This window comes from Petaurus breviceps, unplaced genomic scaffold (assembly GCF_028583685.1).
Source record: "Petaurus breviceps papuanus isolate PSGF00001 unplaced genomic scaffold, PetGlider_PUasm1.0 214, whole genome shotgun sequence".
Classification (NCBI taxonomy): domain Eukaryota; kingdom Metazoa; phylum Chordata; class Mammalia; order Diprotodontia; family Petauridae; genus Petaurus; species Petaurus breviceps.
Genome location: NW_027185863.1, coordinates 7114958 through 7127412, shown reverse-complemented (window position 1 = coordinate 7127412; position 12455 = coordinate 7114958). Strand labels below are relative to the sequence as shown.

The following is a 12455-nucleotide window of genomic DNA, read 5'->3' as shown; positions in this document are numbered from 1 at the left end:
ATAAAACTCATCCCCAGAAATTTTAAACTCCCCAGGAAGTGAGACTTTTTCCATTTCTTTAGAATTCACTTCTTTACAGTGAAAACTGAGCTGGTTAACTAACCTGGGACACTCATTAAAAAAAAAAAAAGGGCAGGTGGTATATACTGAACATTGGTACACACGCCTCATAAATATATCAATTTTCATAACAAGGACACAGAGGGATGATAGTCTCCCATATCTTAGGGAGATATAGAATCACCTCAATCTCCTGAGACACACTTTCTGTTTTATTTACTATACATATCTATACTATTTCCATACATTTTCAATTTGCATCTGAGTTTTGGGGTGGGGGGAGGGAGAGAGAATGTTGTTTACCATCTCAAAATTCCACGGTCAACTGGTTTTCTCATCCTTCAACTTCCCTCCCTGCTTTTGACTTGGTGCTAGAATGGATAAAGGAACATCTAGTTAAACAAGAATTCTAAAGATTGTTGTGGTGGATGCTACTTTTATTTTACAAAATTAATCAACAACAGATAGTGAAGAAACACAATATTAAGCAATCAGAAGCAATGAATATGATACAAAGCTATTTTTTTAAATGTGCAATACATCTCAACTGCAAGGAAAAAAAAATCCAAGTTCTGCTGAAAGAACCAGGTTATAGATTCTGAGGTAGTAGAGACTTATGACAGGAAAGTAAAGCCCAACATTTCCAAAACACTAAGGAACTAGCCAAATGATCTATTTAAAATATAAGAAAATAAAATCCTGCCTTTTGTAATAACACAGAAAGCTACAAATGACTGGAAGAGGGTAGGCATTCCATTAAAAACTGACTCAAGACTACACATGGAGGTGAAGATCTTGGGACCTCAGAAGAGCACTTTGGGTAAGCCACTGCTCTCTTCATAGCTCCACCCAATTATAAATGGGTCTCCATGTACTTTTTGTGTCCCCCTCAAAAAAAGGCACAACAGTAGGTAAGATACGATAGCAAGTATATTTAAAATCTAAAAAAGATCCAAGTTGTGGTCCCTTTATTTAAAAGGTCAGATACATCGATGCAGGAAGTAAAATATCTTAAAATCAATTTAACAGAATCAAACTTCATATGTCATATTCCTTCAACAACCTAAGAAGGGCTATTGCTTTAACAATACTTATTTCATGTTAATTTTTAATACAAATCTCTGTCAGGAGTACATAAACACAAGTACACCTGAAATAGACCAGTGTTTAAACTTTTATTTCACACCATGCAATGTCAATTTTAACACATTAAAAAAATGACAACAGCTATAAGCTGCAATTTTACATTTATACATTGGAAATGTCCATTTTCAAAAGCTGAACATAATAATCACCATATTGTTTAGAACAGCTAAGCCTCAATTTAACTGTTTACAAAGATAAAAGTTTGCTATGAAAAAGCAGTGATTTTATATTTGTCCACACTCTGTGATCATAATTTTTTTGCTCACCAAACCTTTAGGAGAACCAAATGATTCAATCTTTTTCACAGTATCCATGCCGTCTTTAACAAATCCAAATACTACATGCTTAAAGTCCAAATGTTCTGCTTTCTGCAGAAGGATAAAAAATTGAGAATTATTGGTGTGCGGGCCACGATTAGCCATTGACAATAAACCAGGAGTAGTATGTTTCACTGTAAAGTTTTCATCTTCAAATGTGTTCCCATAAACGGACCGTCCTCCTGTCCCATCATTTTTGGTGATATCTCCTCCCTAAAAAGAGATTACAATTATAAATTATGAACAAGTTGATCTCAACCAAATCTAAAACTTAAAGTTAATTCCCTCAATAATAAAAAAGTATATTAAATTCATTAGAAAACTAGAAAAATCCATTTTTGAACAAGGACAAGACTCAATATTATATTAACCCATAAATAGGAATTAAAACCTTAATTATTTTAAACGTAGAGCTCATTTTAAAAAGAAACTTCAAAGAAGTTTTCCACAAAAGGAATCGCAGAGGCTATCTAATCAAACCCTTCATTTTTAGAGACAAGGAAACTAAGGAGAAAGGATGTTAAGGGAATGTCACACAGGTAGTGTCATAGCTAGAATTTGGGCCCAGGTGCTCTGACTTCAGTATCACTGCCCCTTCCACTGTACCATAAGGGAAAGCCAAGGACAGAAAGGATTAAAAGAGCATAGGTTTACAGATAACGTGAACCTTTATGTCATCCCCTTCATTTTACAGATCAACAAAATGATGCCCAGAAGTCTGGCCTAAGTTTCCCAGAATTATAACTGAGCTCCTCAGATTCCCTATCTAGTACTCACACTGTGCCCAACTGCCTTTCCTAATGACATGAAGAAAACCATGTTTTAGGAAAGTCTTCTGACAACAAGGTACAAGACAGATAGTATACAGGAGGAGACTAGAGGAAGGAAGATCAGCTAGCATGTTATTGCAACAGCTCAAGTTATATTAAATAACAAGGGCCTGGAACTGGGGGTGAAACAGCAGTAGTAAAAAGAGAAGAATGTCTCTGACTCATATAGTAAAAATGACAACAGGCCCAAATTAACATACATTTAATAGTAAGGACTTCTTTATAGGATAAGGCAAAATCACAACGAAATTTACATACAAAGATGTGGGCAAGATGGTCAAGAAGCATAATCAATAGAAAGGCTGAGAAGGATGATCTTGCAACCTCAGACTTAAAACCTAATAGATTAATAGAATAAGGATACACCAGATTTCCAACCAAATGTCTACAAAAGATTTGGTGAACCAAAGGCAAATTTGAGAAACAATTCATTATTTAAGAAATGTATTTGGGAAAAATCAATTGGCAAACTGCTAGAAAAGGAATTCAAACTTGGACAATGGAATAATGTTACTTCTCTCAATTGTGGGAGAAAGTTTTTGTGGACAATTTCTACCAATAAAATAAATTAGTTTTGAGTCTTGGCTCATACTTACATGGCAAACAAAATCTGGAATTACACGGTGAAAAATTGAGTTCTTGTAACCAAAGCCCCTTTCTCCTGTGCACAGAGCCCTGAAGTTCTCAGCAGTTTGAGGCACAATGTTTGAGAACAGTTCCATAGTAATACGTCCCAGATGTTCATCATCAGCAAATATTTCGAAAAATACGACGGGATTTGTCTCCTGTGACAACTCTGCTATAAGTGATACTTGTCCCTTCTGCAGTTTTGATAAATTATCCTGACATTCTTCAAATCTCTTCTTAAAAGAATCAGACATTTCTTTAGTTTTAAATCTGACTGCAAGCTGTTCAACTTTTGCTTCTCCATCTATAAGCCAAAAAAAGACTTTTAATGACACTGAATCTCATGAAAAGTTTCTATGTTATATATACACTTGAACTCAATCAAATAAGTACTAAGGCTACTAAAACTCACCTGCATAGTCTGTAGCAGTCCAAACTAAAGCATTATTTGAAACGTTTAAGGATTTTAATTCCATTGCTTTGGTAATAACATGATTTGCACAAACTTTAAAGACTTGGTCTCTTCTCATAAGGATTCGATAATAGTTTTTCATCGTATGGAAAAGGATCTTTATCTCTCCAACTCCCCGCTCTTTCCACTGAAGAGCGTCTCTGTCCCACCTGTAAAGTTTGGCTCTTTCTTTAAACAAAATTTCTTCATCTTCTTCTCCAGATTTCACTTCCACCTAAAATAGACAAATAGAAACACTACTGACATGTTCTTCAGATTGTCTGAACAACAATCTCATCATCAGTGCAACATGTACTACCTCCCAGAGAAGGCTACAGCTTCATGGTTAATAATGTGTAAGACATCATATGACCAGTAGCCATCATGTCCTACTATACTTGTTGATCTCAGTCTCAATTATTACTACTACAAATCAAGTGGTTAAATACTACAAATTCCAAGTGACCATTGGTTAAGATTTATTTTAAGCTCTGTCTGTATGTGTCATTTTTCGGGGTAATGGTATTTACCAAAACAGTATTTCAGTAATACCTTTTAGTGTTAGCAGTATACTACATTTGGCTAGGCCACTGACAGGAAGTACAGATTCTCTTCCTGCCTTTTGTTTATCTTTTTCTCTTAGAAATTAAATGTTTTCCGTCTCAAAAATCTATATGCATTGCTACTTTAGGTATAAAAGCACTTTCAAAATGTTTCTATTCTTGATGTAGAAAAAACTAACTAATAGGTGAAGTTAACCAAACTCCCAATTTGTTGACCAAGTAACATTTTCTTATGGCATAGAGAATGGAAACTTTATACATTTTCTTGAGTTTTAAAATTATCAAATAGCTGTCTTGCGAGTAAGGGAATAATTGTAATCTCAATACAATAAATTGTGACCTAGGACTTCACTCAGAAAATAATCAGTCCTTCTCAGCACTATCCTAGACATTCCATTTTACATATAACATCTATTAAGCAATATCTATGATAAAGTAAACATCTGATCATTTGGACTTCTTTAATCACAAACAAAAATATTTCTGAGAAAACTCATAAGATTCTTATTTGCAATAATTTTTGCTGAATCAAATAAATACAAAATTAATTCCTCCAAAGTTTTAAATTCTGAAAAGACATGAATCAATTTTCAGCAAATAAGCAATTATATTAGTCAGATTTCTTTTGAGATATTTATACCTGCTAGGAAAATAGAAAAGAATACTACAGTAAAGCAATAGTCTGAGTTCAAATTCTGGCTCTGTCACATAGGGAATCACAGAATCAAATCAAATCACAGGTTTGGAAAAACTCTCAAAGATGATAGAGAGCAACTTTATTTGCAACAACCCTGACAGGGTCAAAAAGGGTCACCCCAGTTACGCTGAAGCCCAAAGGGGAGACCCACTATCTCCTGCTATAGACTATTCTACTTCAGAAGAACTTGGAAGTGGTAGGAAGCTTTTTCTCTTTATATTGAAATCTACCTACATCTAATTTCTATCCATTGCTCCTAGGTCTGAAAACAAAGTTTCAGCCTTTTCCATATCAGGACCAACTACTTGATAGAGATCATATTTTCCTCCCCTCTACAAGCTGTATATAGGTATTTTTGTGATGGAGGTTTACAGATTTACAGATTTGAGGAAAGAGAAGAGTGTAAGAGACTTTTATATTAGGAAGCTAATAGTGACAAAATACTAAAGGCTGTGCAGCTAATAAGACTATATAGTTGAGAAAGGATAAAGTCCTAATAAGCACATGGGCAGCAATGCTTTGATAGAAACGGACATCTTTCTCTATGTATGCTATGAAGTGGGAAAAAAAAAAAGAAAGAAAAAGAAGTGAAGTTAAAGAGGAAAGAAAAGGAAAAGGAGGAAAAATGAAAAAACCCTTATTTCTAATTTTTAGCCTATTATTAAACACACATAATATGTTTTGTTGGGAGAGAGTCTTGAAGAATTTAACAGCCTTTCATTTAGAAATCAATAATTTTTAGGAACTTTTGTATTTAGAATGTGTTGATAGCTAAACACTTCACACTGATGAAGCTAATTAAAACGTTATTCCTTCCCTATCCTAGATCCTTCAAAACCAAAGGACAAATACTCTGAAAAATCGCCTGTATAATGGATGATATTTTATGAGCATAAGCTTGGGATAAGGTCTTTGTTCAAAAATATTAAAATGTCACATGAGATAAACAGCATAAAAGGTGGTTTTTTTTGAATGCTCAAAATCAACAAGCATTAAAAAAAACTTAAATAAATGCCATAGGACATTTATTTATATAATATTATATATGTATCAAGATCAACAAACATAAGGACAAGTCACTTAATATCACTAATCATTAATACTGCTTCATGTTGCTGAGTCAAATGGCTATAATATTTGTATTGCCTACCTCAACATATGAGGATCAAATGACATAACAGCTGTGAAAAATTTAAAGCACTATAAAAAAAGTGTCATCATATCTTATTGACATCTTGTTAATCAATAACTTTAGTTAATACCTCTGGTAAAGAGACAATTGGCTCAAAATGTATATCTTCATTATGTACAACTTCTTCATCACTACCTTCTTCATCTTCTCCACCTTTAGTGACTGCATGCTTCCCAAACACAGCTGCTCCAGTATTTGCCCATTGGAAATTTTTATCTTAAGAAATAAATTTTTAAAGATATTTAGATATTCATTACTGTAGGTCATAAATTCTGAATTCTTTGCCAAATGACATCTATATAGAAATTAAAACTTTTATCATAAGGTATCTAATGTCTAACATATGCTACTTATTCCTTATAAACATTTACGAGAGGACTTGTATTTAAAATTCTTAATACTGAAAACAATTATGAATTAAAGATTTATAAATGGAGACTAGGGCCTAGATAAAATATTGTTGAACCCATATCCTTCAATTCCCTAGGATAAGAGATGGGGACACTGCCTAACATCATATAACCCTTACTTTACTACTAGAAAAACAATGCTGATACTTAAGCAATACATCTGCAATCATGTCATCTCTCCCCAAAACAAAGACAGAGGCCAGATCAATAAAACTATAACCAGAGAGAAACTAGCCACTAATTTAAAATACTATAGTTCAGTGTAACATTTTATGATCATTACATTTCTGAGGCTCTTTAAACAACAGCAAATCTGAAACACAGTCAATATATGAAATTAGTTGCCTTGAATCTAATGTTACCTTACCTTTTGAACCAAAAGCAAAATCCCCAGAATTACCAGAAGCCAAATCCGCAAATGACAATCCCGTATTAGTACCAAATCCAAATAACACTGTTGTTTCTACTTCTAAATCAAAAATAAAATAAAAAAGAATGAATATCTTTCATAGAAGATTTGTTATAACTACTTTATTCAAGACAGGTAAATGGAAGAGTCCATCAATTTCCAATTTCTAAGAGCTATACAGTATCAGTTGAACAATAATATCATACTTTCTTATGGAAATCAAAAGTTATCAAAAATAATTAGGTAACTACTACTTGCATATAGCACTCTTGCAAATACTCTACAGAAGCCATAAAGGCATGGTTTCACTTTTGTTTCCCTCTCTCTCTCTTCCCCTCCATCCCCACCTCCTCTGCTTGAGGGTGGAGAGAATGCCAATTTAAAGAACAAGTAGGTTGGTTTGAATGGAAAATAAGAGTGAATGAAGAAAATTAATGTAAAGTAAACATGAAAAAGTCGAATGGTACCAGATATGAAGGTCTTGAATAAAACTAAAGATTCCTTAGCAAGGAAGTGACTTGACAACTTTTATCAGTTGTGTGAGGGATGAATTAGTGAGGGGAGAAATTGGATGAAAGAAATCCATTTAGAATGTTAATGAAATAGTCTAGGTGATAAAGGCCTAAACTAGGGTAGTAGTCATCTGAAACAAGAGAAATAAAAGGATTCAAGAGATGCTGTAGAGGTAAAATTATCAAGATATTTCAACTGAATGAAAGGGAAGGATTAGGAAAGGGAAGGATTAGGAATAAAGTCAAGTTTGAGAACCTGAGTGACCAAGATAGTAAATACCCTCAACAGACACAAGGAAGTCTGGAGAAGTGAAAAAGATGTAATGAGTTTTTTGGATAGATTAAGTTTAAAATACCTATAGAAGAGTTGGTTGAAAATGTCTGATAGGCAGCTGATGATGTGGGATTGGAAGTCATGAAAAATTAGGACTAGACATTTATATGTGAGAATCAACTGCATAAAGATAATCTTTCAATTCATTAGAGTTGATGAAATTACCAAGAGAGAAGAGGGCCTTAGGAATCAAACACATTCGGAAAGTGAAAGACGAATGATGATGATCCAGGTAAAGAAACTGAGAAACAAACAGCTAGACTGGAAGAGGTATCAAGAAAGAGATATGTTATCAAGAAAGAAAGCATAGGGACTGTCAAATACTACAGAAATGTCAAGAAGGACTGAGTCCACTGAATTTAGCAATTAACAGATGATTAGCAACTTTTTAAAGAGCTATTTATTTGAGTGTTGAGGCTGGGAGTCAAACTGCAAGAAGCTGAGGAGCAGGAGGAAATAAGAGGTAACAATTGTAGACAGTTAAAGGAAATGCAGCTGTGATATCAAAAGATGAAATGAAGAAAAGATGTAGGGAGAGTTATTCTGTCTTCAAGTATTTGAAGAAGGGCTGTCATATGTTAAACAGCCTCAGAAGATAGAACTGAAGGCAATGGAAGAAACTCCAGAGAGGCAGAACTAGTTCAGAAAAACTTCCTTAACTAGAAAGATCTAAAACAGAATATGGGCTGCCAAAGGCGAGTGTTCTCCCTAACTGAAGGTCTTCACATAAAACTTGCCATATATGGTGCAAAGAAGATTCTTGTTCAGCTGTAAGTTAAGACTACATGGACATTGCAGTCACTTTGCAATTCAAATTAGGTAATCTCAAAGGACAGATCATAGGATCACAGATTTAGAACTGAAAGGGTCCTTGGTCATCTGGTTTAACCTCATTTTACAGATGAAGAAACCACCCAAGGTTAGGTGACTTACCCACAGTCAGAGATAGCGAACAATAAAAGTGGGATCTGAACTCAGGACTTCTCTGACTTCAGAACTGGTACTCTTTCTACTAGCAGGGGTGAGGATTTTTATTTTATTAAGGGGAATTGCTCTGTGAAGTTTGAATTCAGTTAAAGGGCTGCACTTGAGGATCTAGAGGGCCACGTGTGGCCTCAAGGCCAAAGGTTCCTCACCCCTGTTAACTATACCATCTTGCCTCAAAAGATTATTCTTTTGTAATCATCTTAATAAAGTCACCAAAATAAGCTCAGTACTAAATTTAGTAAATCATCTTTCTGGTTACTGTTACTTTAAGTCATTACACAATTTACATGTTAGGACAATTTTATAAATTATCAGGAAAAAATAGAACTCTTCTAAAATACACCAATATAACGGATAGTCACTCAGTAAACATTTTCCTAAAAACGTATCTATCCACAGGTAAAGCAGAATTTTTACCTTGGCTTGTGGAATCTGCCTCATTTTCTTTTTTATTAGATAAGTCTACAGGTTTGTCATTAGCCCCAGATGAACTGTGTGCTTTGTCAGCAGATTCAGTAGTAGAGTCAGGTTCTTCAGATTTACATATGAATGAAGTAGGAACTTTAGTCCCACTAGTATATGCTGTATCAGTTGAACTTGTAACTTCATCATCATCATGCGATTTCTAAAAACAAAATAAAACACACAAATTAATTCACAATAAAAATGTTTAACTTCAAATAAAACTATGAAACGTTTGGCTAGCCAAGCTCAACTAAGAGACTAACATTTCTAGTACCATTTCCTACTCTTTTCAATTCTGCCCTAGATTAAAAATTCTTAAAAGAATCTACTTTTGTTTCAGTCAATACCTTCTTTAGAATAAAAATGCCAATTTATTTAAGAACTAAGACCCGGCACCCAGCAAGTAGGTTTAAGAAAGCTTATGGGGTGTTGCTGGTCCCTCCTAAAGCATATTCAACAAGAAAAAGAAAGAAAACACAAAGAAAGGAAACAGAAAAAGAAAAAAACAAAAATATGGCAGAAAGGGGGAAAAATCAATAAGGAGGAAAATGAAAGGATCCATATATTGAGGATAATTTAGGTTATCTGTGTAAAATGAGACATTAGGTAAAAGTCAGTTCATTTTCCTTAATGCTAAATGTAGCAGGTATCAATTATACAAAACAAATAAATAAATAATAAAGACATCCTTACTTCTGCTTCCTGGACTTTTCGAACCTCTGAGTTAAAGTCCTCTGGATGACTACTGTCCTCATCAGTATCACTGCAAACACCACAAAAAAAAGTAGGAGGGAGCTTTAGAGTTTCTGCTTTCGCTTTTTCTTCAGAGGTTGGCTTCTTTTCCCAGACAATCACACATTCTTTATCATGGTCTGGAACTTCTCCTGCAAGAATAAATGTAACAAAAGCAACATAAATTCATTAACAGAGACGAGGCGGCTTAAAATATACTCTATGAACCAACCCCAGAGACTGGAATGATTTTAAAATGTCCCTATAGGGATAGTCACTTACTAAAGTAAAATGAAATCTTTCCTCTCCTTCCCACTATTTTCCTTCTCCCTACATTTTCCATTCCCCTCCTTGCCCGTCTACCCTATCAAAATAATCTTTTTCCACTTATTCTAAAAAATTTCTCTCCTTTCATCCTGTGATAAATAGTAAAAGAGGGAGGTTACAATTGTTCTCTTTTCAACTTATTGCAATAAAAGTGTATATTTATTTTAAATTCAGCAGACTGTTTTATCTATACCTAATAAGTAAACTTGCTGCGGAATTACTGATAAATTCTAACTTAAAGTAAGTTTTGCCTAAGGTGATTAATATGTTAGACCAATACCTACTGGAAGAATATAGTCCAGTTCCATTACACAACAGAAATGTCAAAATAAAGAGGAAGAAAAACCATGGGGAAAATGAATTTAGGGGTAAGGGATTCTTAAGTTCAGAAAAATTTTTAAAGTTTGAGGGAAAGATCATGAATTGGAAAAAATGATGCAAAAGAAAAGTAAACAAAAAACTGAGTATAAATCCCAGAATCCATAAAAATCAGTAGTTTCCTGTAATCCCCAGTATAATAATATAATTATCTAATTCCATAGAATATTTTCCCTCCAGTATAATGGCAGGTTTTTTTCCCCTTCTCCTAGTTACATACATCTTATTTATAATGTTAGAAACAGGGTAATTGTACTTTCTATTTATCATTCATAGCCAGATTTTTTTCCCCTTCTCCTAGCCACATACATCTTGTTTATAATGATAGACAAAGGGTAAATATAATTTCTATTTATCATTCATAGTCAATTTCATTAAAATTCACTTACTTATCAGAACAATTTGTATAGTTTGGAGTAAATCTCCATGGAAGTTCATATGTACTTTTTTGTTTGATGCTAAATAAAGACTATGAGATTTATCAATCTACAGGATGTTTAAGTAATATAACCAGTATTCTGCATTAGTTTACCTGTTACAAATTCTTGAGGTCCTTTACATTCATCTGGGTCATCTGGATATAAATTTCCATTAAGTTTCTTGACAGCTGATTCAAAATCTTCATCTTAAAAATATGATTGGTAGCATCAAATGTAATTAAATATTGGAAATATGGATGGCAATATGTGATGATGGAAGGTGAATATGTGATGATGGTAGGTGAAAAAACACTGAATTCAAGCAATATAAATAGAAGCCAGTGGGCTAATGTGACCTAACAGATCTAATGCTAGACTTGAGGGTTAAAAAGACTATTCAAGTCCTACTTTTGACATTTACTAGCTGCATGAATATGATGAAATCATTTAACATTAGCATCAAGCAACTTCCTGTCATAGGTTGTAACCTTCATCACTGAAAGGAGTTTCCACATATAAAATCCTAGTAGCCACAAACATACTTGTACATGTTATAGAAAGGATTCATACTTTAACATATGCTAGACTGACTCTAAGATTACTTACAACTCCAAAATTCTATGATTCTTAAGATTGTTCTAATTCTACAAAACAAGTTAAATATAGGATTTCCCAAAAGTCTTGGTGCAGTTTTAAGCTTCAATATCTTAATTAGTTTAAAACTGAACTAAGACTTTTGGAAAATCTTATATAAACCCTGGAACACTGTAGTGAGACATCTTAAATATTCATATTAATACCTAAATGTTTATTATACTTCTACAATACTAGAAGGTAAGAGGGTGAGATGAGATGGGGCCTTACCATCATCTTCTTCCTCACTAACATAATCTGGTCTATTCTTATAGCAGAAAAAAGTTGGAGGAAGTTTAAGATTGACAGCAAGAGCTTTTTGTTCAGGAGTAGGAGTTAGTTCATAAACAACGAGCACATCATCTGTGGAAAGTTCTTCTGTTTCCTTCTTTATCCCAGCTATAAGAAATAAAGCAAAATTACAAAGCCTAAATTTTAAATAATATATCACTACTCGAGCCTAAAATCAGAACTACAGAATAATTTCTATAAGGTATACAAAAAACCATTACATTTTAACGCAAAAAACTCATGAAGCAATCATTTGATTTTTTTTAATATTCTTTATGATACACACTGCTACCTTCATTAAACACAAGATCTTCTGTAGTTTTAAAGCATTATTTTTATTTAGACAAAATAACACATAACATTATAATCCAATTCCTAAAACTTTGTAAAATGTAAATTTCTTAGAAAAGAACCTTTAACATGCTAATAATAACTAGTAAAAGAGCCATGCACATGCAACTGATGAAATATCTTAAGTTAAGAGAACATAATATAAAATTAGATAATATGGTCTAAATAAAAAGTCAAACTTGATTTTCACCTACAGGGAAATCTCAGAAATCCCCCCAAAATGTTATGTGATATTAGTTTGGACATTCCTTATATGCCAGACTAAGGCTTTAAACAAACACACACACACACACACACACACACACACACACACACACACACACA

The 12455-nt window shown here is 33.5% G+C and overlaps 1 protein-coding gene across 2 annotated transcripts in view; it reads right to left on the bottom strand.

Annotated features, from left to right (window-relative positions):
- Nucleotides 1–476: 476 nt before the first annotated feature.
- LOC138165729 (E3 SUMO-protein ligase RanBP2-like) overlaps nt 477–12455 on the bottom strand; it is a 77155-nt gene continuing 65176 nt past the window's right edge. For both annotated transcript variants that reach the window (XM_069094014.1, XM_069094015.1), the window contains exons 21-29: nt 11721–11888; nt 10970–11062; nt 9694–9884; nt 8953–9160; nt 6661–6762; nt 5954–6099; nt 3393–3666; nt 2950–3284; nt 477–1736 (exon numbers count right to left, since the gene is read on the bottom strand). In XM_069094014.1, the coding sequence (XP_068950115.1) occupies nt 1431–1736; nt 2950–3284; nt 3393–3666; nt 5954–6099; nt 6661–6762; nt 8953–9160; nt 9694–9884; nt 10970–11062; nt 11721–11888 (1823 nt within the window). In that variant the 3' untranslated portion in view covers nt 477–1430. The remainder of the gene's footprint in view (nt 1737–2949; nt 3285–3392; nt 3667–5953; nt 6100–6660; nt 6763–8952; nt 9161–9693; nt 9885–10969; nt 11063–11720; nt 11889–12455) is intronic.